The sequence below is a fragment of the Bombina bombina genome, chromosome 9 (assembly GCF_027579735.1).
Source record: "Bombina bombina isolate aBomBom1 chromosome 9, aBomBom1.pri, whole genome shotgun sequence".
NCBI lineage: Eukaryota > Metazoa > Chordata > Amphibia > Anura > Bombinatoridae > Bombina > Bombina bombina.
In genome coordinates this window covers 207,507,060-207,534,040 of record NC_069507.1, presented here as the reverse complement: position 1 = coordinate 207,534,040, position 26,981 = coordinate 207,507,060, and the positions used below count along the sequence as shown (strand labels likewise).

Below are 26,981 nucleotides of genomic sequence, written 5' to 3'. Positions count from 1 at the left end.
CGAATTTGAATGTTTATAATTAGATTGAATGTCCACATTCGAAATTTCGAATTTAACATTCTATTTAACAAATACTATTCAGAAGTGCAATAGTTCATGTGGTAGGGAATCTAGTAAATTGATACATAATAGATACAAATATATCAATTTTGAATGTTTCTATTTCGATCGAATATTGCATAATTCGAATATTACATTTAAATAAAGCATTATAGAAATACTATTACAAAGATATATAAATTTGAATTTTTCGAATTAGAATATTGCATAATTCGAATATTACATTTAAAGAAAGCATTAGAAATACTATTACAAATAAATAAATTTGAATTTTTATAAACAAATATTTTTTAATGTAATCGTAAAATTCGAAACCGAACATTCAAAAATCGAATGTTAGAATGTTATGTAAACATTAGAAATTCAGTTTGAACGAATGAAGGTGTTAAAATTTGTTTCATTTTTCAAATGTTGCGAAAAATTTGCCCATCTCTAGTTTACAGAGCATTGTCCCTTTAAAAGGAGCATTACATTAAAAACATGATACACTTTTAAAGGGATATGAACCTCAAATATTTTCTTTCATGATTTAGATAGAGCATGCAATTTTAAGCAACTTTCTAATTTACTCCTATTATCAATTTTTCTTCATTCTAGTGGTATCTTTATTTGAAAAGCAGGAACAGAAGCTTAGGAGCTGGCCCATTTTTGATTCAACACCCTGGGTAGCACTTGCTGATTAGTGGCTACATTTAGCCACTAATCAGCAAGCGCTATCCAGGTGCTTATATTCCTGCTTTTCAAATAAAAATGCCAAGAGAACAAAGAAAATTTGATAATAGGAGTAAATTAGAAAGATGCTAAAATTGCATGTTCTGTCTGAATCATGAAAAAAATAAAATTTGGGTTTCATATCCTTTTAACGTAATAGTGAAATAACAACACAATGTACACTGTATTTATTTTGCCCACGTTTTCTATATTCTACTTTTGTATTTTTTTCTAATGTTTTCTGAGGGCCTAGAATACATTGTGCTTACTTAGGAATGCTGCAGCTGATAGGATCTTGGCCACTGGTTTTCAAACCTGTCTTTAGGCCTCCCTAACAGGCCAAGTTTAATGGATATCTGAACTGGAGCACAGGTGAAATAATCAGCTGATTAGTAAGTATGGTTATTTTACCTGCTCTCATCCAAGGTAATCCAGAAAACCTGGCCTGTTGGGGATGCCTAAGGACAGGTTTGAAAACCAGTGATAATAACTAGATAATTTATGAAATATTTGCTGAGGGGTTAATCACAATCCTTTTTAAAAAAAATGATCTAATGATTATAAACAGAAAATCTCCATTAAAGTCATTGGGGATTTTTGTAGATACCACATTGGATATATTTCCCATAAAGGATTATGATGGACCCCTGAATCGTAAACATGAACTACATATTTTGACCAATATTAGATAACTTACCCTTCGGTTGCCAAAGAGATAATTAAACACAGTATCATAGAAAAAAATTAAAAGCCTTTTACTTAACACAAAAAAAAAACATACATTCAAATATCCAGATCCTGTTATAAAGTACTTTTTTTTTATCATATCTGCAAATGCAACTTGCTTAAAGGGACACTGAACCCATTTTTTTTCTGATTCAGATAGAGCATGCAATTTTAAGCAACTTTATAATTTACTCCTATTAGCAATTTTTCTACGTTCTCTTGCTATCTTAATTTGAAAAAGAAGGCATCTAAGCTTTTTTATGGTTCAGTACTCTGGACAGCACATTTTTATTGGTGGATGAATATATCCACAAATCAGCAAGGAAAACCCAGTTTTTTTTTTACCAAAAATGGGCCTGCATCTAAACTTACATTCTTGCATTTCAAATAAAGATAGCAAGAGAATGAAGAAAATTTGATAATAGGAGTAAATTAGAAAGTTGCTTAAAATGTCATGCTCTATCTGAATCACAAAAGAACATTTTTGGGTTCAGTGTACCTTTAAATAAGTATAAGGAAAATCGTGCATTATGAAGCCACCTCTTCATGCTCGCCGGAAACAGAAGTTATGAAGCAGTGGTCTAAAGATATAACTTGTCCACCTGCTCTGAGGCCGCGGACAGAAATCAACCCAATCGAATACCATCGGGTTGATTGACACCCCCTGCAAGCGTCCGATTGGCCGTGAATCTGCAGAGGGTGGTATTGCACCAGTAGTTTACAAGAACTGCTGGTGCAATGATAAATGCCGACAGCGTATCCTGTCGTGATTTATCAATGTGCGGCAGACATGATACGCTATATCAAATCATGTCCGTCCGCACATTAATAAATGGACCCCTTTATATTAGCCAGTGCCTGAACTCTGCTAAGTACACTGATCCTGTAATTATTCCCATCTATATGAGACTTCATTCAGCAATGAGAACACAGTAACAGTGTATGCAAATCTTTTTGTAATTCTTTTTTAAAAATTTTTGTGTGACCCATTGAGAGCAAGATGCTTTTGGCTGAATAGGTGGGTCCCTTAAATGGCTTAGTGCTATTTCAGTGGAGATCACCTGTATTTGTGGACTTATCTGATTAAAGTTATTCAAAAATTGTTTAAATTAATGCCAAAACTCAGTTGTTCATGGTTTCTGCTTGACCACAACAATGGAAACATACTTTACTGAGGTTTTCAAATAGTGCAATCTTAGAGTATCCTGAAATTACAAAAGAATTCTAATTCTGTCAACAAAATTATATTTCAAAATACTTAGGGGCATATGGAGTTTGATGCCCCTTGTTTCCGCTGTTCCATAACTTGTCCGCCTGCTCTGAGACAGCGGACAGAAATCAACCCAATCGAATGCGAACGGGTTGATTGACACCCCCTGATAGCAGCTGATTGGCCGCAAATCTGCAGGGGGCAGCATTGCACCAGCAATTCACATGAACTGCTGGTGCAATGATAAATACCAACAGCATATGCTGTTGGCATTTATCGATGTGCGGCGGACATGATACGCTACATGATATCATGTCCGCTTGCACAATGATAAATATACCCCTTAGAAACCTTTTTTTTTAATTATTTTTAAGCAGATTTTTGAAGTACAGTTCTTAATTGCTGCTATATGTACACTATATACAACAATGAATGTAATGTAACTTAGTAAATACAAAATCTTTCATACAAGAAATACATACAAGAGTGTATTTAAAAATAATTTTTTAAAAGAATGCACAGTGTGTTTTTCATTATAATATCAAGTTAACAGTGAATACACTGACAGTGCTTATCTTGTAGCAATATGTATGTGTGTATATACATATTTATATATATAGATACACAAGATAGATGAACCAGTAGAAAGAATCCACAGGATCACTCCTAGGCGCTCACTATCAAATAAAAGCAATGCCCCAAAGTATATATTCTATACCCAGCACCTCATATAAAATGATTCCCAGTAAGATATATCCAGCTGCCAAACCCCAAATAGCAGAGGAGACCTATCACCCCTCAAAATAAATGAAAGTAGAAAGAAGCAGGGTGGCGCAGAAAACTCAAACTAGAAAACACAGTAAATAAAATACAATATACAGTATAGCAATCTAAGATAATACAAATATCAGTCAGCTGTAAAAATACAAGCGATAAAAAATAATAATTAATCAGGAGCACATCAAATATGGAGAACACAGTCTTCAAGTGTGAGTCCCCTATTGGATGTACACTTACTTCAGGGAACCTCAGTCACATGAGGTAAGAATGTAGCACTTTCAGAAAAGAGTAAGGCACTTCCTGTAGAAAAGATGTAGAACGATCCACTGGGTCTCCCAGAGTGTAGCCTTCGGTGTCTTGGAATATAGATAGTAGAATCCTCCAAGTGTCCTCGTGCTCTCTTTAGTAAGTAGTAACTTCCAATTCCAGTGTAGGTGTCATATAAGGAGAACTGTGATAGTAATCAGAGAAGATGCAGATATGTTGTCAGCATTCATTTCCTACTTGAACGCAGATATCCTTCCTCCAAATGTCAAGAAAAACAAAGACTGGACAATACCCTTATTGTGCCTAGTTCTAGTTTCTAAACAGTTCAGTCTGGTTTTAGTAACTAAAACCAGTTACTAAAACCAGACTGAACTGTTTAGAAACTAGAACTAGGCACAATAAGGGTATTGTCCAGTCTTTGTTTTTCTTGACATTTGGAGGAAGGATATCTGCGTTCAAGTAGGAAATGAATGCTGACAACATATCTGCATCTTCTCTGATTACTATCACAGTTCTCCTTATATGACACCTACACTGGAATTGGAAGTTACTACTTACTAAAGAGAGCACGAGGACACTTGGAGGATTCTACTATCTATATTCCAAGACACTGAAGGCTACAGTCTGGGAGACCCAGTGGATCGTTCTACATCTTTTCTACAGGAAGTGCCTTACTCTTTTCTGAAAGTGCTACATTCTTACCTCACGTGACTGAGGTTCCCTGAAGTAAGTGTACATCCAATAGGGGACTCACACTTGAAGACTGTGTTCTCCATATTTGATGTGCTCCTGATTATTTTTTATCGCTTGTATTTTTACAGCTGACTGATATTTGTATAATCTTATATTGCTATACTGTATATTGTATTTTATTTACTGTGTTTTCTAGTTTGAGTTTTCTGCGCCACCCTGCTTCTTTCTACTTTCATATATATATATATATATATATATATATATATATATATATATATATATATATATATATATAGTATATTAAAATAAAAACAACATTTTCTTCAGAAGATTAATGCTATTTAAAGTATTTCTTAACACCTTCAGAAAAGCACACTTGACTTTATGCATCTTCGGGTTATCGAGAAAGCAAAAGCCAGAACAAGCGCCATAGAAGTCTATGTGAAGAGGGATTTAGTTGTGCGAGAGTACTTCCAGATGTTAGTACGCCTGAGTTTTTTGCTCAAGCTCAGACTTTTTAATTTCAGCTTGTAATATGAGCAAGAACAGGAGCGCTATTGATTTAACTTGTGCAGTGTTAGAGCGCAAGAAAGCTAATATTTTTTTGCTCCACTTGTAATCTAGGCCTTTGTCAAAAATATTAGTTTTCAATGCTATTTCAAAAATGTATTTTGTCAATAGATTTTTTTGCTATCCATTCATTTATGATGTAATAATGTATGCTAGGGGCAAGATTACATATGCGGTGTCGCCCGCAAAAGCCGGCGCCGGCGGTTTTTACACGGTTTTGGTATTACATAAACGGCGTAGCATATAAGTTACGTGCATTTATTTAACCCGTTTCTTACTCCCATAGACTAACATAGAACTGTTGCGCAATTCGGTATCCAATATACAGCGTAAGGACTTAAGCGCGCAGAATTCAGAAAATCTACTCCATTCTCATCTCGCCACACATTGCAGGCGCAGAAACTCTTGCACTGGCTAAAAAAGCAACATAACTCCCTGGAAGTCTTAACAAACACATACATTTAAACAGCATCTCAAATAGTTAAAGGGACAGTATAGTATAACATGCATGAGATTTGCTTTTTTAAGGTTTATTTGTGTATTTGAAATAGCTGATTTTGTGTTTTGAACCACAACCTAATCAAATTGATTGAGTTTGTAGGTATAATCAGATCTCATTACTGTATCACATTGTGTAAATAGACTTGCTTCTTTACTTTATATTTGTTTTTAAACCAATCACCAATACTTGGAGAGAACAATGGGAAATTATAATTGTATTACCTTATCTTTTCTAGAACCCACTGAGAGTGTAATTTGTTCTACTGTTAACACAGCTTGGACTTGAGGCCAAAATATATAAAGGGACAGTCAAGTCCAAAGAAAACCATGTTTCAAATAGGGCATGTCATTTTAAACAACTTTCCAATTTAATTTTAACACCAATTTTGCTTTGTTCTCTTGGTATTCTTAGTTGAAAGATAAACCTAGAAATGCTCATATGGTAATTTCTAAGATCTTGAAGGCCGCCTATTTTTACATGCTTTTTCATTTGCTTTTCACAACAGGGTAGAGTTAGTTCATGTAAACCATATAGATAACATTGTGATCACGCACGTGGATTGTGGCAGACACTGCACTAATTGGATAAAATGAAAGTCAATAGATAATTAATAAAATGTCATGTGATCAGGGGGCTGTCAGAAGCTTAAATATAAGTATATTAATATAACAGTGTTGGTTATACAAAACTGGGGAATGGCTAATAAAGGGATTATCTATCTTTTCAAACAACACAAGATATGGTGTTGACTGTCCCTTTAAGGATGGGTGGGGATACCACAGGCTACATAAAATATTGCAAATGCAGTCATAAGGGTAAATGAATTACTGCATATCAGACAGAATTTGCATTATCTGTCACTGGTTTTGAACACTTGCACTTAACGATGCTGACATGTCCCTTTGCAGCTCTATGCTGCATTTGTGTAACCTTTCTTGGCCACTGAAGAACCTCTCTTGGCTCCTGATGAACCTTTCTTGGTTCCTCAAGAACCTCTCTTGGCCTCTTTGTATGCTCTCAGTGCTTGTCACGTGCCTCCTCTGGAGTGCAAAGTATTCCTCACCCAGGGGAAAATACAATGCATCCACAGGCTCTTCAGCAACAGGGCTGCCAGTTGCTTGAGGGGCAGTTTCAACTGTAGCTTCTGCTGCTTGAGGGTCAGGTTCACCTGCATCTTCTGCTGCTTGAGGGTCAAGTTCACCTGCATCTTCGGCTGCTTGAGGGTCAGGTTCACCTGCATATTCTGCTGCTTGAGGGGCAGGTTCACTGCATCTTCTGCTGCTTGAGGGGCAGGTTCAGCTGTATATTCTGCTGCTTGAGGGGCAGCTGTAGTTTCTGCTGTATTGCCATCTGCAGATGGTGGAGCTCGTCCAATGGATGAGGATGGTGGAGCTCTCATGGTTGATTGGTTGTCCCACTGATGACCAGTGTGTGACCACTCAGCCTCTACAATCGGCACTTCTTGTGACTTAGTCTGTGGGTAATATCCATGACTGAAATGAGATTGTGTTGTGGGGGTGTAAATACATGGACCCTTTGTGGCTGTCTTGGCTCCCCCTTAAATCCATAGGAAGGATATTCCTCTGGCCAAGAATCTTGCCAGGGGTCATATGGCAATGGCGGGTGCATCACTCCCGGGTCCTTAACTGAAGCCATCCAACTATGCTCATGCCTGGGAGCATACTGTTCTTGCGGTTGCCTGAAGACTGGTGGTGGTGGTTGTTGTGGTGGTGGCATGGCTGCTTGTATCCTCATGACAAGAGGTTCTGTGGAGGAGTCAAAGGATGAGAGGGATAAGTACAGTCAGATATATGTCCATGTGGGCATACAATGTACATTGATACATGCTTGGGCCTATACTGACTCATGTCAAACTCTATAACATGCATGTGCACATTGTGATTTGTTCTATGAGGGATTTGAATATGAGCAGTATACAGGGATGTGTTTCATACAATAGTTATGTGTACATGTCAATGATGAAATAATGTGTTCTTTAAGTGACATTATGGTCACACAATTTACTTTAGCCTGATCTAGGCACAGAACCTGCTTTATTGAGCTAAAAGTATTGGGATGGCTATAGTTTCCATTTAATGAAAACTCTACATGTGACTTGTAGCCTGTGTTACTCTGAGACATGTTAGTATTGCTCTATTCCACCTCATATTATGAATTGCATTGTGTTATGTAGCAGTAATGTCAAGTATAATTGTAGATGTTTTTGTTAGTACTCCAAATAACAAGCTCCTCATCGTGTACATGAATGTGTGATATTAAAGGATGTTATATCGCAACTACATATAATACAGGTGTGTGGGATGTTACTCACTAGCATGATGTACTGTGGTTGCAGCCCCTTAATCACGAGCCCCTGGAAGTCCACTGACTGCTGTGATACTCAGGGACCTGCGTATCATCTCCTGCCAGGTGTTGTACTCTATGTCCAGGGCTGTCCCACCGCATGTTCCCTTCTGATGGATAGCTTCCTGCCCCATATTTTATTTGACCTGCCTCTTGCAGTCATTCCACCTCTTTTTCAGGCCCTCTACAGTCCTCCTCTGTGGGGCCACACTGTTGATGGCATCCTTTACTGCCAACCATGCAATCTTTCTTCTTTTGGCACTGCCTTTGCCCTTTTTCTTGTCTGAAGAGGGCACTGTAATTGTCCATGATGGCCTGGATTAGGGCAACATTTTCTTCAAATGAGAAGTTGGGACATCTCAGCCTCTCATCCTCCATGGCCACTTGGCTTCCTACCTGTGATGTCCCTGGCAGTGTGGGTTCCTCCCTATCCTCTCCCTCCACCCCCTTCTGTCCCCATGTGCACCCTCTGCCCCTCTCCTGGATGTGCCTGCTCTCTGGGGCTCTCGGGCATCTCCCCTCCCATCATCCCTTCTGGCTCTGGCTCTCCCTACTCCACTTACTCCCTGACTGGGACCCCACTGCTCCTCCTGTCCTCTTCAATAATCCTCTCCCAGCCACTCCTCTCCCCTCCTCCCCTCATCAGTACCTCTCCTTGCCATCCTCACACTAATCACACTTGACACACGCCCACTCACTCCCAGTTCAGTCACACACAATCACAATCAAACACTCAGCCTATCACACTGTAAAACGAAACAAAAATATGTTAGGTGTTAGAAAAAAAAGTGTGGTATATTTGTATATGTATGTATGCAAAATGTGTGCAATATGTCAGAATATGTGTATGTGTACAAGCTTACTCAATCCACCAATGCGACCTAGCTATTCTGTTTGCACCTCTCTCTACTCTCACTAATCCTCCACTCCTCGGACGTGTGCTGTAGCTCAACGAACAATCCAAACACACTGAAGAAAATGGTGGCTGTGCATGGGTTTATATGAATTTGAACAGCGTAATTACGTGTTGCATTTTTATTTCAATTCCGGTTTCATTTTTACGCATGTTATCCTCATTTGCATAAAACTACTCTTTATTGACACTTTCCGTGGACATAATGCTGGCGTAAGCTACTTGCGATGACAGAAATGTGTATTTGCGCACATTTCCGAGGATCGCAAGTTTGTCCTACTAACGCCAGTCTAGCATCTATTGGGGCCATATATGTAATACCCCGATGTGCGAGGTGAAATTATGGGCGCCGCTGGTTTCAACGCTTGTGCCGAAGCCTGCACCGTATATATGTAATCTCACTCTAGGTCTATCTAATGACTATTTTAATATCCTTAAATGTTTTCCACTTTACATCTAATGAATTTTACTCTACAGGGAGTGCAGAATTATTAGGCAAGTTGTATTTTTGAGGATTAATTTTATTATTGAACAACAACCATGTTCTCAGTGAACCCAAAAAACTCATTAATATCAAAGCTGAATATTTTTGGAAGTAGTTTTTAGTTTGTTTTTAGTTTGAGCTATTTTAGGGGGATATCTGTGTGTGCAGGTGACTATTACTGTGCATAATTATTAGGCAACTTAACAAAAAACAAATATATACCCATTTCAATTATTTATTTTTACCAGTGAAACCAATATAACATCTCAACATTCACAAATATACATTTCTGACATTCAAAAACAAAACAAAAACAAATCAGTGACCAATATAGCCACCTTTCTTTGCAAGGGCACTCAAAAGCCTGCCATCCATGGATTCTGTCAGTGTTTTGATCTGTTCACCATCAACATTGTGTGCAGCAGCAACCACAGCCTCCCAGACACTGTTCAGAGAGGTGTACTGTTTTCCCTCCTTGTAAATCTCACATTTGATGATGGACCACAGGTTCTCAATGGGGTTCAGATCAGGTGAACAAGGAGGCCATGTCATTAGATTCTCTTCTTTTATACCCTTTCTTGCCAGCCACGCTGTGGAGTACTTGGACGCGTGTGATGGAGCATTGTCCTGCATGAAAATCATGTTTTTCTTGAAGGATGCAGACTTCTTCCTGTACCACTGCTTGAAGAAGGTGTCTTCCAGAAACTGGCAGTAGGACTGGGAGTTGAGCTTGACTCCATCCTCAACCCAAAAAGGCCCCACAAGCTCATCTTTGATGATACCAGCCCAAACCAGTACTCCACCTCCACCTTGCTGGCGTCTGAGTCGGACTGGAGCTCTCTGCCCTTTACCAATCCAGCCACGGGCCCATCCATCTGGCCCATCAAGACTCACTCTCATTTCATCAGTCCATAAAACCTTAGAAAAATCAGTCTTGAGATATTTCTTGGCCCAGTCTTGACGTTTCAGCTTGTGTGTCTTGTTCAGTGGTGGTCGTCTTTCAGCCTTTCTTACCTTGGCCATGTCTCTGAGTATTGCACACCTTGTGCTTTTGGGCACTCCAGTGATGTTGCAGCTCTGAAATATGGCCAAACTGGTGGCAAGTGGCATCTTGGCAGCTGCACGCTTGACTTTTCTCAGTTCATGGGCAGTTATTTTGCGCCTTCGTTTTTCCACACGCTTCTTGCGACCCTGTTGACTATTTTGAATGAAACGCTTGATTTTTCGATGATCACGCTTCAGAAGCTTTGCAATTTTAAGAGTGCTGCATCCCTCTGCAAGATATCTCACTATTTTTGACTTTTCTGAGCCTGTCAAGTCCTTCTTTTGACCCATTTTGCCAAAGGAAAGGAAGTTGCCTAATAATTATGCACACCTGATATAGGGTGTTGATGTCATTAGACCACACCCCTTCTCATTACAGAGATGCACATCACCTAATATGCTTAATTGGTAGTAGGCTTTCGAGCCTATACAGCTTGGAGTAAGACAACATGCATAAAGAGGATGATGTGGTCAAAATACTCATTTGCCTAATAATTCTGCACTCCCTGTAAAAGCTGCATTTTACTTCATCACCATGTATGTTACTTTTAAGTTGATATTGCTAATATATTCAGGTGTTATCTAATTTAGGACTTAATACTCAAAAGGAAAAAAAGAAATTAAAGCAATTCTTTAATGCTGCACAAAATGCTAATTTAGTGATTTCTAAGACATGCAGTATATTCCTCGTAACTAAAATGCTACATAACTAGAATTAAAATATTAATGAATAAATCTTTTTGACTTAACCCAAATCCCAGCTTGCAAAGATGGATACCGTAAGCAATTTTATTTTTGTATTCATTGCAGCCTTTTAATTGTGCTTTAATTTTAATGAGCCAATAAAAATTTAAAATTATCCCATGTGCTTTAAATACACAATATCTGCTTTCCTTTCAATTTTATTAAATCTAATTAAAAAATAGAAGATTTTTATCAAATCATCTTTTTTCCTTTAATCTCTTTCAAGCAATACTATCTAGATTTCCTTAAGACATTATAATTTTTCTACCAATCACTGTGTATTCAGAAGGAGGTCTACCTGATATTCAATGAAGTACTGCAGCTATATTTACCATTATCAAATCAATGTGTTAAAAGTACTACAGATTTGGCTATAGTTTGTATGAAGACTATTATATTTAGATATTTTAATGTGCTTTAACAAACTAAGGCATTCTAATATTCTGTGTGCAACTAAAAAGTAATATACAACTTGTTTAAAAAGGTGTTTGTTCTTAAATTGGTAGATAACTTTGGGATACGTTTTATATATACAGTATATGTGTGTTATGGGTAAAGTCAGAATCCGGTTAATCCTAGGATTACCAGCGGCTGTGGTTAAAGCCAGATGTAAAGATCATTCATTGGGCTTTACTCTGGCAATCCTAGGATTACCCAAATACTTCTGGATAAAGCTAATCACAGCTCTCAGACCTTCTTACTGTGATTAGCTTTATCATAAATCTAAACACAGCGCTCAGACCTGCACAGAGATTTTGGTGCACTAACACCTGATCAAAGTGCTCAGTGCCACAGTAATACTGCTTCAGGTATTTTTTTTTCTTCCTAATTTTAATGTAAGATATTACTCAGTGGTGTTCTCCTGACTCTGTGCACTTTGTTGTTGGTGTATCAAATTGTGTAACAAATGCGCTGTTATTAGCATTTGGGTAATGCTAGGATTACCTGGGTAAAGCCAGATGTTTTACCCGGTTAATCCTAGGATTACCTGGATATCAGACTTTAACCTCAACATATAAGTATAATGTAGGTGGCCACGGTTTCGGGGCGGCAGATTAGGGGTTAATAAGTATAATGTAGGTGGCGGCGGTGACGGGGCAGCAGATTAGGGGTTAATAAGTATAATGTAGGTGGCGGTGGTGTAAGGGGGCAGATTAGGGGTTAATAAACATAATGTAGGTGGCGGCAGTGTAGGGGGGGGCAGATTAGGGGTTAATAAATATAATGTAGGTGGCGGCGGTGTAGGGGGCGGCAGATTAGGGTTTAATAAGTATAATGTAGGTGGCGGTGGGCTCCAGGAGCGGTGGTTTAGGGGTTAAACACTTTATTTAGTTGTGGCGGGGTCCGTGAGTGGCGGTTTAGGGGTAAATACATTTATTAGAGTTGTGGTGGGCTCCGGGAGCGGCGGTATAGGGGGTAAACAGTATAGTATAGTGTGGGTGTTTAGTGACAGGGTACCAATAAAGCTGGTAAAAAGTCGAAGAGCAGCGAGATCGATGACTGTTAGTTAACAACCGCCCCGTACTTGGTGCGCGGCTTTTTGACAGCTTTTTTGATAATTTTGGAGAACGTATTCAGGTCTGCGGCAGCGATGTTAGGCGATCTTAGGCGAGCGTATTGGTGCTGTCGAATGCAAGTAAGTTGACGGCTAGATAATGAGATGCCATAATTTTTTTTCTGTGTAAACAAAAATGAATGAGTAGTATGCTGACATCCTTCTGACTTCACAGAAAAGAAACCAAAACTCACAATATTGTGCAGCAATATCGTGACAGAGGTGCGCACACAGATACAATCTGTGTAGGTAATATAAGGAGCATAATAGAACAGTGTAAATAAGCACACAATGATCACTAAAATTGGAAAAATAATATAAAACATCAATATATAAAATTTTCTCAATCTAAGACAGCAGGCAGCTCTTTTTTTCAAAATGGTGGAATAATGCAAACAATGTCAAAGAAAAGGGTGAAGAGTCGCCTTATGGTGCAGCATCCCTGTATATTGATTACATGTGAATTTCATTACTCAAAGATACTGCACCATAAGACGCCTCTTTACCTTTTGTCTTCCAGGACATTGTGTGTATGCTTCACAGAAAAGAATAAAGAGTAGTCAGGCAATGAGAACCTGTAGCAATCACTGGTTGGCTGATATTCCCTTATCTTTTGTGTGGTCACCATCTAGGGTTGCTAACCTCTTTTATTTCCTGTATTTGACCACATTTTTTAAAGTCTCCCGTGATTCCTTATTTATCTGCTCATAGAATATTTTTCTCCCTTATTTTTTCTCAGAAAATACTGTAAAATTTGTTAGTTCTCTACTTAAAATTTGTTGAATTTTCTTGAAAAAGATTTGCAACCCTATCACCACCTGAATAATTTTCTATTCTCTAATTTTAGAAATCGTCACTTTTTTAATGACAAAAGAAGGGCACACTTAATCATAAATAAACTTACAGTATATTTTTGCCTTTAGAACTTTATAATTGTAGTGGAAATTTGTGTTTAATTGGATCCTGCATGTTTGCTTGAATAATGATGGAAGAAGTACTGTCTTTTGAGTATCATTTTTGAAGTAATCCAGTATTTTATAAAAAATTTGCAAGAAACCAATATGTAATATAAATAGATCAAACATATCACATTGTTGTAATAAAAATTGTCCCATGCTACCTCTTCATTTGTCCTTTCTGTTCTGACACAGGGGGTCCATCAAGAATTGAATCTCATATGACACCATTGCTACCAACTCAGTTTGCCAGATTAACCACCTCACCCTCAGTGACCTTCATGACTGCAAGTCTAGTAGATCCACCATCAAATGGTTTGTAATTGTGTTTTCTTTTTTCTAATAATCATGTTTATAATGTTGAATATTTTTTAACAGATGAGCTACAATTTGAAAATAGTTTTAATAGTTAACTTGTGTGTATTTAAATGCACATAGATTAATTACATCTTTGAATATAAAGATATTTGCTATATACATGTATTGGCAAAAATGCTTCTAGTAAAAGTTATCACTGTTTTAGTGTTAGCATTTTTCTCTACATGTGCATGTGGAGAATAGCTAGATATTCTCAGTGCACCAGCATTTTAAATTCTGCAGCTGCTTGGAGCATCAGTGGGGAGGGTATCATGTTAGCAATTAACAAATCAACGCCTAGATTTAGAGTTTGGCGTTAGCCATCAAAACCAGCGTTAGATGCTCCTAACACTGGTTTTGGGCTACCGCTGGTATTTAGAGTCAGTCAGGAAAGGGTCTAACGCTCACTTTGCAGCCGCGACTTTTCCATACTGCAGATCCCCCTATGCCATTTGCGTATATCCTATCTTTTCAATGGGATCTTTCTAACGCTGGTATTTAGAGTCTTGGCTGAAGTGAGCGTTAGAAATCTAACGACAAAACTCCAGCCGCAGAAAAAAGCCAGGAGTTAAGAGCTTTCTTGGCTAACACCGGTTCATAAAGCTCTTAACTACTGTGCTCTAAAGTACACTAAATCCCATAAACTACCTATGTACCCCTAAACCGAGGTCCCCCCACATCGCCGCCACTCTATTAAAATTTTTTAACCCCTAATCTGCCGACCGCACACCGCCGCCACCTACTTTATCCCTATGTACCCCTAATCTGCTGCCCCTAACACCGCCGACCCCTATATTATATTTATTAACCCCTAATCTGCCGTCCCCAACATCGCCTCCACCTACCTACAATTATTAACCCCTAATCTGCCGACCGGACCTCGCCGCTACTCCAATAAATGTATTAACCCCTAAAGCTAAGTCTAACCCTAACCCTAACACCCCCCTAAATTAAATATAATTTAAATCTAACGAAATAAATTAACTCTTATTAAATAAATTATTCCTATTTAAAGCTAAATACTTACCTGTAAAATAAACCCTAATATAGCTACAATATAAATTATAATTATATTGTAGCTATTTTAGGATTAATATTTATTTTACAGGCAACTTTGTATTTATTTTAACCAGGTACAATAGCTATTAAATAGTTAATAACTATTTAATAGTTACCTAGTTAAAATAATTACAAAATTAACTGTAAAATAAATCCTAACCTAAGTTACAATTAAACCTAACACTACACTATCAATAAATTAATTAAATAAAATACCTACAATTATCTACAATTAAACCTAACACTACACTATCAATAAATTAATTAAATACAATACTACAAATAAATACAATTAAAAAAACTAACTAAAGTACAAAAAATAAAAAAAGAACTAAGTTACAAAAAATAAAAAAATATTTACAAACATTATAAAAATATTACAAAAATTTTAAGCTAATTACACCTACTCTAAGCCCCCTAATAAAATAACAAAACTCCCCAAAATAAAAAAATGCCCTACCCTATTCTAAAATAAAAATAGAAAAGCTCTTTTACCTTACCAGCCCTTAAAAGGGCCTTTTGCGGGGCATGCCCCAAAGAATTCAGCTCTTTTGCCTGGAAAAAAAACATACAATACCCCCTCAACATTACAATCCACCACCCATATACCCCTAATCTAACCCAAACCCCTCTTAAATAAAGATTAGGCAGATTAGGGGTTAATAAATATAATATAGGGGTCGGCGTTGTTAGGGGCAGCAGATTAGGGGTACATAGGGATAACGTAGGTTGCGGCGGTGTACGGAGCGGCAGATTAGGGGTTAAAAAAATATGCAGGGGTCAGCGATAGCGGGGCGGAAGATTAGGGGTTAATAAGTGTAAGGTTAGGGGTGTTTAGACTCGGGGTACATGTTAGGGTGTTAGGTGCAAACTTAGGAAATGTTCCCCATAGGAAACAATGGCGCTGCGTTAGGAGCTGAACACTGCTTTTTTGCAGGTGTTAGGTTTTTTTTTTCAGCTCAAACTGCCCCATTGTTTCCTATGGGGGAATCGTGCACGAGCACGTTTTTGAAGCTGGTCGCGTCCGTAAGCACCGCTGGTATTGAGAGTTGCAGTGGCGGTAAATTATGCTCTACGCTCCCTTTTTGGAGCATAACGCAGCCCTTCTGTGAACTCTAAATACCAGCGGTATTTAAAAGGTGCGGGGAAAAAAAAGCCAGCGTTAGCTACGCGGGTCGTTACCGACAAAACTCTAAATCTAGCCGTAAGTAATTACCAGATGGTACAAGCACCTTAGGCTCTCTATGGAAGTGCTGTGTTAAAAATGGTGGTGCATGGCACGGTGCATACTTAAATACACTTTTGAAACAGCTGTAGCTTTATTAGAAGCATTTTTGCTGATACGTGTATATTACAGAAATGTTTCTATTCAAAACTGAAGAGCATCCATGTGGACTCTAATTTTGTCTGGAATGTCCCTTTATTGAGTTTTGAGTTAACTATTATGATTTGTAAAACATAAAAATATTAGGGATAGACTAGAATTCTAATTATACTCAAAAGAGCATATTAAGGTACAGTGCTGGTTAATTTTTTTTAACCCCTAATCCACCAACCTCCCACAACGCAAAATACCTTAATAAACTATTAACTCCTAATCCACCATTCACCCATATCGCAAAGTACCTATTAAAACTATTAACCTCTAAACCGCCATCCCCCACCAACGCAATAAACTTTATTAACCTATTAATCCCTAATCTGCCATTAAAGACCGCTGCTCCAAAACCTGTCCGCCTGCTCTGAGGAGGTGGACAGAGATCGACACAATTCAACCCGATTGAGTATGATCGGGTTGATTGACACCCCCTGCTGGAGTCCGATCAGGTCCGACATACCTTTGTTAAATAGGCCTCTGCGGAGTGAATTTAAGGTACGCGTTTAAATATGGGGTACCTTGAATTCCTATTGACTGATTTGATTCTTCAAATTCGAATCAGTCAATAGGATGAGAGCTCCTTTAAGCTGTTCAAATCAGGATAATAGTTTTATTAGGTAGATCGCGATGTGGGTGAATGGCGGATTAGGGGTTAATAGTTTAATTAGGCATATTGCGTTGTGGGGGGTTGTCAGTTTAGGGGTATAATTATTATTAGTTCCGATGTGGGTTTGATGGCGGATATAGGGGTTTTACGTGTCGGGTTTATTTTTGGGAGGCATGTTAGACTTTTACAGGAGATTTGACGTATTTTTTTATTTTCTTAGGCACCGGCAGTTTCTAAAGTCACTGGCGACTCCAGAAATTTGTATTTACGCTCATTTCTGGACATTGCTAGTTTATCCAACTTACGTCACTTTATGAATTGCCGGCGGGGTTTTATGTGATACCCCAATGTGCAAGGTGAAATTACGATGAAGCTTGCGCCGCATATGTAATCTGACCCATTCTATATGCTGCAAATACTGCTGCCATAGAATAATAAGGACAAGTGAATATTCCTATGCTATTGTCAGACTGCCTAAGTTTACTGTTCAACAAATGATACCAAGAGAACAAACTAAATTTAATGATAGAAGAACATTTGAAAGATTGCATGCTTTACCAAAATTATAAACATTTAATTTTCACTTTACTGTCTCAAAAAAAAAAAAAAAAGACAGAATCCTCAAAGGAAAATACTCTACCACTTTCTTTAATACAATACAAGAAAAATAAACACTCACATATACAAAGTTAAAGGTACATGGAAGTCTAAATTAATCTCTCAAGACACCTTTTTTGCACCTGAAGCTATCTTGCTATGACCTTATGGAAAGAGCTAAGTTTAAGCAAAGGATACCAGGATAAAGTGACAAATTTGATATAAATTGGATTTTTTTTTAATGCTATATTCTCTCTGAATCATCAAACCTTGACCTCAAGGTCCCCTTAAAAACATGCATTAAAACACAATTTTGCAGTAGAATAAAACACAGTGCATTGTCTCCCTGGCCTCCAAGTTATATGTAACTACAGGGTCAATTCAATTCATCCTCATTTTTTTCAGATATTATAAAAATAGGAACATATTTTTTTCTTTCATAAAGATAGTGTTCACAATTGTTCTGAGACAAACACAGCTGAGATTTTTAACTCACACGAGATTCAATTTCAATGGCGTACAACAGTACTCTGAACTACTGATAATAGATGCCGGTCACAGAAATCTGAAATGGATTATTGGGGTTAATGGAATCCATGTGTGTTTTTTGCAATAGGATAAAGTGGTGTTTATGAAAAGTGTTAAATAGTGTAAATGCAATTTGTATGTGGGCATGTTGGGTATACTGGGCATACAAGCTCCAATTTTTTTTTTTAAATAATTGTCTTTAATTTTTTCAGTCATTGAAATTGATTGAGAAAACACCAGTTTAGTAAAGGTTTTGGGGCCAAATTATCAAGCTTTAAACCTCTGCTCCATAACTGGTCCACCTGCTCTGAGGCTGCGGACATCAATCCACCAGATCCTATATGATCGAGCTGATTGACACCCCCTGCTAGCGGCCAATTGGCTTGAGAATCTGCAGGGGGCAGCATTGCACAAGCAGTTCACAAGAACTGCTTGTGCAATGATAAATGCCGACAGCGTATGCTGTCAGCATTTATCGATGTGCGGCAGACATGATATGCTACATTGTATCATGTCCGCTCGCACTTTCATAAATTGGCCCCTTTATCTGAAATCTAGAAAGATACTGTAGGAAATTATTTTCTAAAATTATCTCTAACAGGATTTTATCGGTTCTTATGCTGTAAACAGGGAAACTGATAAGTGACAAGGTTTAACATATCAGCAAAGGTTCCAAACTTCACTGTACAAAATGAGGATAGCCTTTGCAGAATTTCTATTACTCTAAGAAGATTTTGATGCAAGATTGTTGTACTGTAACTCACACCAATAAACAAGACAGAATAGACAACTGTTAAATCCCAAACACAAGTACATGATTGCTGATAGAAATCCTGTTTTAGAAAATGAAATTACTAACAGAATCATGAAAATATTAAATAAAAACAAACATTTTAAGAGACTGATTGCTAAATGCCCCACACTAGTGATTTTTTTTTGGGGGGGAGGGGGGATGTTTTCATGCAGATCTTGTTAGCTTTACACAATTTCATGTATGTCTGTGTATTAAAAACATATACATATATAAATGTCTGTCATGCCCACTAGTGAGGAACTATAATTCTGAATATAGGTTTAAAGGGACATTATACACTAATTTTTTCTTTGCATAAATGTTTTGTAGATGATCTATTTACAGTATATAGCCCATAAAGTTTTTTTTTTTTTTTTTTTTAAATGTATAGTTTTGCTTATTTTTAAATAACATTGCTTTGATTTTCAGACTCTTAACCAAGCCCCAAAGTTTTGTGCAAAGGGTCTATTCATATGCAAAAGAAGGGGGAGGGGGGGAGTGTCTTATTTCCCACTTGAAGTGGGCTTTCCAGCTACATTTTCAACAGAGCTAAACTGAGAGCTTCTTAGTAAGTTTTTAAACAGTTTTATACTGGATGTTTATATCAGTATCTGTGCATCTTATTCTTTATAGTAGTTTCTATTACATGCAGTTATATGAACATTTGTGTATACTGTCCCTGGGAGGCAGAAGATTATGTATAGTTTATAGCAGTTAAGGGAGGCAGACAATTAAGTATTCTTTATAGCAGTGTCTATTACATGAAGTTATATGAATATCGGTGTATACTGTCCCATATTGATATATACATAAAAAATAAAGTCTGCTGCCTTTTTAGAGTGTTTTGCTAAAGCACAACATAGTAGAATTATTCCATATAGTCTTAGAATACTGGCAAATGAGGTTTGCTAGGTTTGAACTTTATCACCAGACTCTGTGTGTTGAATTTGATGTGTCCATTTTGTTACTGAAATAAAGTACACAATGTGTTATTGGAGATCTTGTAATTGCTAAAGCCGTTGCTATCCAGAACTGGAGAGATTGGAAATGACACCCAGATTACCTAATGCGTGTGATGAGGCCACTAGAGGGGTAAACTAATGAACCACTCATCTATATGGAGCCTAGCTAAACAGGATATATGTTCACCACTGAGTTCTCACTAGGGATGGGCGAATGTGCAAATTTTCGAATTTCGAATGTAGAACGAATGTTATTACCGAAATTCGAATTCTAAATTCGAATGTCGATAAGAACGAATATTCTTAAAAATTCGAAAATCGAATGTTATTTACAGTTTTCGAATGTCACTTTCGAATTCGAATGTTTATAATTATATCGAATGTCTACATTCGAAATTCGAATTTTTCGAATTCGAATATAAATTCGAATTTTTTGAATTCGAATATAAATTCGAATTTTTCGAATTCGAATATTGCATAATTCGAATATTACATTTAAAAGCATTAGAAATACTATTACAATCTAAATTCGAATTTTTCGAATTCGAATACACGTATTGCATAGTTCGAATATTACATTTAAAGAAAAAGCATTAGAAATACTATTACAATCTAAATTCGAATTTTTCGAATTCGAATACACGTATTGCATAATTCGAATATTACATTTAAAGAAAAAGCATTAGAAATACTATTACAATCTAAATTCGAATTTTTCGAATTCGAATATTGCATAATTCGAATATTACATTTAAAGAAAAAGCATTAGAAATACTATTACAATCTAAATTCGAATTTTTCGAATTCGAATACACGTATTGCATAATTCGAATATTACATTTAAAGAAAAAGAATTAGAAATACTATTACAATCTAAATTCGAATTTTTCGAATTCGAATATTGCATAATTCGAATATTACATTTAAAGAAAAAGCATTAGAAATACTATTACAATCTAAATTCGAATTTTTCGAATTCGAATACACGTATTGCATAATTCGAATATTACATTTAAAGAAAAAGCATTAGAAATACTATTACAATCTAAATTCGAATTTTTTGAATTCGAATACACGTATTGCATAATTCGAATATTACATTTAAAGAAAAAGCATTAGAAATACTATTACAATCTAAATTCAAATTTTTCGAATTCGAATATTGCATAATTCGAATATTACATTTAAAGAAAAAGCATTAGAAATACTATTACAATCTAAATTCGAATTTTTCGAATTCGAATACACGTATTGCATAATTCGAATATTACATTTAAAGAAAAAGCATTAGAAATACTATTACAATCTAAATTCGAATTTTTCGAATTCGAATACACGTATTGCATAATTCGAATATTACATTTAAAGAAAAAGCATTAGAAATACTATAACAATCTAAATTCGAATTTTTCGAATTCGAATACACGTATTGCATAATTCGAATATTACATTTAAAGAAAAAGCATTAGAAATACTATTACAATCTAAATTCGAATTTTTCGAATTCGAATATTTTCGAATGTAATCGTAAAATTCGAAACCGAACATTCGAAAATCGAATGTTAGAATGTTATGTAAACATTCGAAATTCGATTCGAACGAACGAATGTGTTAAAATTTGTGCCGTTTTTCGAATGTTGCGAAACATTCGCCCATCCCTAGTTCTCACCACTGTCTCATTTTCTCAAAAGGATAATAACCTCCTTCCTCTTAAGAAACGGAATAACAGAGGTTGTGAAATGCATAGAAGTTCTAAATGGAAAGCTGCGTGAATTTAATGGTGGACGTTCAGTGATGTTCAAGAAAGCAGATTGTTGTTAACATGCCTTGTTTTCACTACACACTCTTGAACTGGATTACTGAAAAGTACTGGCTTGTATGGAGTAACCTTGTATACTGCATGCTTTTACCTTTGTATCAGTTAGTGAATAATACTATAAGAATACTGTCTCTTTTGCTCTCACTTGTACAGTGATCTATCTATCTATCTATCTATCTATCTATCTATCTATCTATCTATCTATCTATCTATCTGTCTGTCTGTCTGTCTGTCTGTCTGTCTATATATCTGGCCTATTCTGTTCTGCTAGAAGAGTTGAATACATTGGTTTGAACAGGTTTTTGAGGTTTTTCAAACAAGGTAATTCAAATCCATATTTTCTGCACGATTTTCTAATAATTGTTCATAACATCAAACTGTTAAAGCCATTTGATATACTTTTTACTGAGACCACTTATTAACATTATTCGATTCAATGATAAGAAAATACTTCTACACCATCAATGGTCTACTTAGTTTTTTTGTGCTGCCCTAAGCACTGGGAAATGCTGTCTCTTTAACCCTTCTACCCTTAACAATTTATCTCATATTTGCTTTAAATTATGGAACCAATGACTTTACATATTTAGTAGACAATATTCTAACCTTGATTTCTGTAATACATAAAAGAATAAAACACATAGGGCCTGATAATAAAAAAAAAAACCTAATTAACAGGGAGAATTTTTATTGTTTTATTATGTTGCAATGTAAATATCTCCCCTTCATACTGAGTAGAAATGTGTTTAGCAAGATAAACAGCTCTCAAGCTAAAATTTGCCTTTGTTACATTTTTGGAGGGACCTCAGAGTATAGGTGAGGCATCTTAGATAATATTGACAGAACTGAGAGCTTTAGATCACTGGGCCCTTTGAGAGCATAGGAATCTAAAGGCATCGTCCCCTAGAACTATAAGAACAAATATCTCCTCACTCCGATAAGCTCCCAATACATAAAATATAACCGTTATTGAAAAGTTGTAAAAACAGAAGGTCATGATTCAAAATGTGCCGCTTACCCCAAATCCTGCTGTCCTATAACAGTTTTCACGTGATTTTTTTTATTTATCATGATGATCAGATCTCTGGTTAATTTTCTAAAAGTTTCCCAAATGCGCCCTCTATTAAGAGTCTTTTAGTTTTTTTATGAAAAAAATGTAGCATTTTTTTTCAATAAAAATTACTGCACTAGGCAGTATTTAGGAGTTAAAAGTTGGCGGGTGTGGGGTGTTTAAAAAAAAAAAAAAACATCACTGAAAAGTGCCTTTTTATTGCGTTTTATGGGAACTGTGTTTTCCCTGTAAATATATATGTATATGCTTATATACATATACAGTATATTAATGTGTTAATATGTGTGTATGCACATATTAACGCATAAATATATATGTATATAATGATATAGCGAAAAAGTATTTTGATCCAAGGCGAAGTTTTTAAAAGCAAAAAGTCTTTATTCAAATCCACGTATGGTAAAAACACATGGGAGTACCAAAGCACATAAAAGATATACACACGAAAGCATAGGCTGACATGTTTCGGCCTGATGCCGTAGTCATAGCTGGAGTAATGCAAGCGTGTGAAACATTTAAAGAGACATCTGTTTAGTGATAGGCCACTTTTGACCAATCAAAAACCTTCATTTTAAGTGCATGAAATCAAACAGTTAACCCGTTAGTTACCAGATTAATATATTATATATACTGCACATAAACTTTACTTAATTGTAAAGTGCATTTCTAACCAATAATCATTCTTTATGAATTGACAAATAAACAGATTAAATACATTGGCATAGAAACTTCAGTGTAATGTAATATAAAGGGGAGCAAGAAGGGGGTGTTTACATTTGAACGGAAATTGTAAAGGGCAATGTCAGATACACACAACATAGTAACATTCTTATATATGTACAGGGAGTGCAGAATTATTAGGCAAATGAGTATTTTGACCACATCATCCTCTTTATGCATGTTGTCTTACTCCAAGCTGTATAGGCTCGAAAGCCTACTACCAATTAAGCATATTAGGTGATGTGCATCTCTGTAATGAGAAGGGGTGTGGTCTAATGACATCAACACCCTATATCAGGTGTGCATAATTATTAGGCAACTTCCTTTCCTTTGGCAAAATGGGTCAAAAGATGGACTTGACAGGCTCAGAAAAGTCAAAAATAGTGAGATATCTTGCAGAGGGATGCAGCACTCTTAAAATTGCAAAGCTTCTGAAGCGTGATCATCGAACAATCAAGCGTTTCATTCTAAATAATCAACAGGGTCGCAAGAAGCGTGTGGAAAAACCAAGGCGCAAAATAACTGCCCATGAACTGAGAAAAGTCAAGCGTGCAGCTGCCAAGATGCCACTTGCCACCAATCTGGCCATATTTCAGAGCTGCAACATCACTGGAGTGCCCAAAAGCATAAGGTGTGCAATACTCAGAGACATGGCCAAGGTAAGAAAGGCTGAAAGACGACCACCACTGAACAAGACACACAAGCTGAAACGTCAAGACTGGGCCAAGAAATATCTCAAGACTGATTTTTCTAAGGTTTTATGGACTGATGAAATGAGAGTGAGTCTTGATGGGCCAGATGGATGGGCCCGTGGCTGGATTGGTAAAGGGCAGAGAGCTCCAGTCCGACTCAGACGCCAGCAAGGTGGAGGTGGAGTACTGGTTTGGGCTGGTATTATCAAAGATGAGCTTGTGGGGCCTTTTCGGGTTGAGGATGGAGTCAAGCTCAACTCCCAGTCCTACTGCCAGTTTCTGGAAGACACCTTCTTCAAGCAGTGGTACAGGAAGAAGTCTGCATCCTTAAAAAAAAACATGATTTTCATGCAGGACAATGCTCCATCACACGCGTCCAAGTACTCCACAGCGTGGCTGGCAAGAAAGGGTATAAAAGAAGAAAATCTAATGACATGGCCTCCTTGTTCACCTGATCTGAACCCCATTGAGAACCTGTGGTCCATCATCAAATGTGAGATTTACAAGGAGGAAAAACAGTACACCTCTCTGAACAGTGTCTGGGAGGCTGTGGTTGCTGCTGCACGCAATGTTGATGGTGAACAGATCAAAACACTGACAGAATCCATGGATGGCAGGCTTTTGAGTGTCCTTGCAAAGAAAGGTGGCTATATTGGTCACTGATTTGTTTTTGTTTAGTTTTTGAATGTCAGAAATGTATATTTGTGAATGTTGAGATGTTATATTGGTTTCACTGGTAAAAATAAATAATTGAAATGGGTATATATTTGTTTTTTGTTAAGTTGCCTAATAATTATGCACAGTAATAGTCACCTGCACACACAGATATCCCCCTAAAATAGCTATAACTAAAAACAAACTAAAAACTACTTCCAAAACTATTCAGCTTTGATATTAATGAGTTTTTTGGGTTCATTGAGAACATGGTTGTTGTTCAATAATAAAATTAATCCTCAAAAATACAACTTGCCTAATAATTCTGCACTCCCTGTATAAGTAATATAGCTCAATCCAACTAAGAGCTTATGCGGAAATTTTCCTTTAATGCAATATATCGCACATATGTTAATATCTTCACTCCAATCATATGTAATGTGTTACATTATATAGGCTGACACTTTAGATAAATCATTACGAGATAATTTATTTCATGTATATCCAAAATTGAGGGATAGTAGAAAGTATATATATATATATATATATATATATATATATATATATATATATATATATATATGTGTGTATAATGAATAGACACATATATATAATGAAACTGGGTTATGAGATCAGGATAGGAAGTTGATTAAAAATATTGAGTGAGTGAGGGTTAGGTAAAAAATATATATGTATATATACATAGATAGACGAACTAGTGTATACATAAAAATATATAAATAAGTAATCCCACACATGCACACATGGATCTGTGTGTAATTGTGAATGGGTGAGATATAAATAGGTGAGATATAAATTTTACTCCAAGTAAGATCCAAAAATTGATAGACTGAAAGATAAACACTGTCTATTTCCAATAATTAATTAGATCATACTCTGAGTTAAGGCCCTTGGGGACGCGCATTTGCAATCTAAACATCCAAAACATTTCACGCTTCCCCAAGGCCTTATCTCTGTCACCTCCCCTTGGAGGATATTTCACCCATTCAATGGCTTGCCATCTTAAAGTATTGTTACTTTTGTTGTGTATGGTTTTAAAATGTTTCACTAATGGTGTAGTTGCTTCCCCAATCTTATATATAATGATATACATATATATTTAAAATTGCTGGCCATTGCTGTGTGACTTATCCCCTCCGCTTCGCTAGTTATATCATGCCGTGTCTGATGTCACGAGAATGAGGCTCCCATTGGAGACTATGGAAGCGAGCTCTGAGCTCTAGTGAGCCCAATGCTTCCATGCAATGCAAACGAGAGGTCGCGTTTGCATTGCTCCTAACTAGTAATACCAGTGCACATTTACATGCGCTGATATTACTCAGATGAGCGCAAATATCACTTTCGCCGAAGTAATATTTTGGTCTCAACTTGTTATCTAGCCCTAAATGAATTTTAACTGTCACTGTGTGAGAACAATGTGAATAGTTTTTTAGTCACTAATAAATAATTAGTTAGATAATTAATAGATAATAATTGACTACAATAACTAAGTAGCATATAAGAGGGTTAGGCTTGGCGTATACACTTCCATTTCTCACAGAAATGGGACAAAATCTTTTCTTACTGTGCATAATTAAACATGCAAATCAAACGTTCTAAGGGGAATCCTAAAGGTGTTTTATGTCGCTTTAAAACAGCCTGGAATCTAATTGACTTATATGTCACAGTAAAGGAAACCAAAATAATGGAGTTAAGATCGATTTATTACCACAGCTCTCTCTAATGCATTGGAATGGGTCCTATCTATCTAAGCAGACTATATGCATTAGAGCACAGGGCAGGAAATTATTATTAAATGTATTGCATTTATATACTACCCATATCAAAATGTAGAGGTTGGTTAATGATTGTGAACATTACAGGATGTTCTTTGTTGTCTTTAATACTAGCACTCTCACCAATCACTTGTAATATATTCCCTGAAGAAAAGGAAAACTCTTCATTTATTTTGTACAGGATCCACTCAATCATTGTTCTTTTATTGCTCGAATTAAAGCTGACACCTTTTTAGCCAACTTCTTGTTTCACTTAATGGCCCATTAGCAGGTCAGCAATCTCTCAATGTTAATTTTATGAAAGAAGCTGGTAATTACTGCTGAATTAGCCGTGTTTGCACTAATAAAGCTAGCAGAATATATATTTT

General features: G+C 36.5%; 1 protein-coding gene across 1 annotated transcript in view; it reads left to right on the top strand.

Moving 5' to 3' along the window:
- Positions 1 to 26,981, top strand: part of TCERG1L (transcription elongation regulator 1 like) — a 381,274-nt gene that overhangs the window by 240,664 nt on the left and 113,629 nt on the right. Inside the window, exon 5 of the mRNA XM_053691741.1 lies at positions 13,775 to 13,894. Coding sequence (XP_053547716.1) covers positions 13,775 to 13,894 — 120 coding nt within the window. The remainder of the gene's footprint in view (positions 1 to 13,774; positions 13,895 to 26,981) is intronic.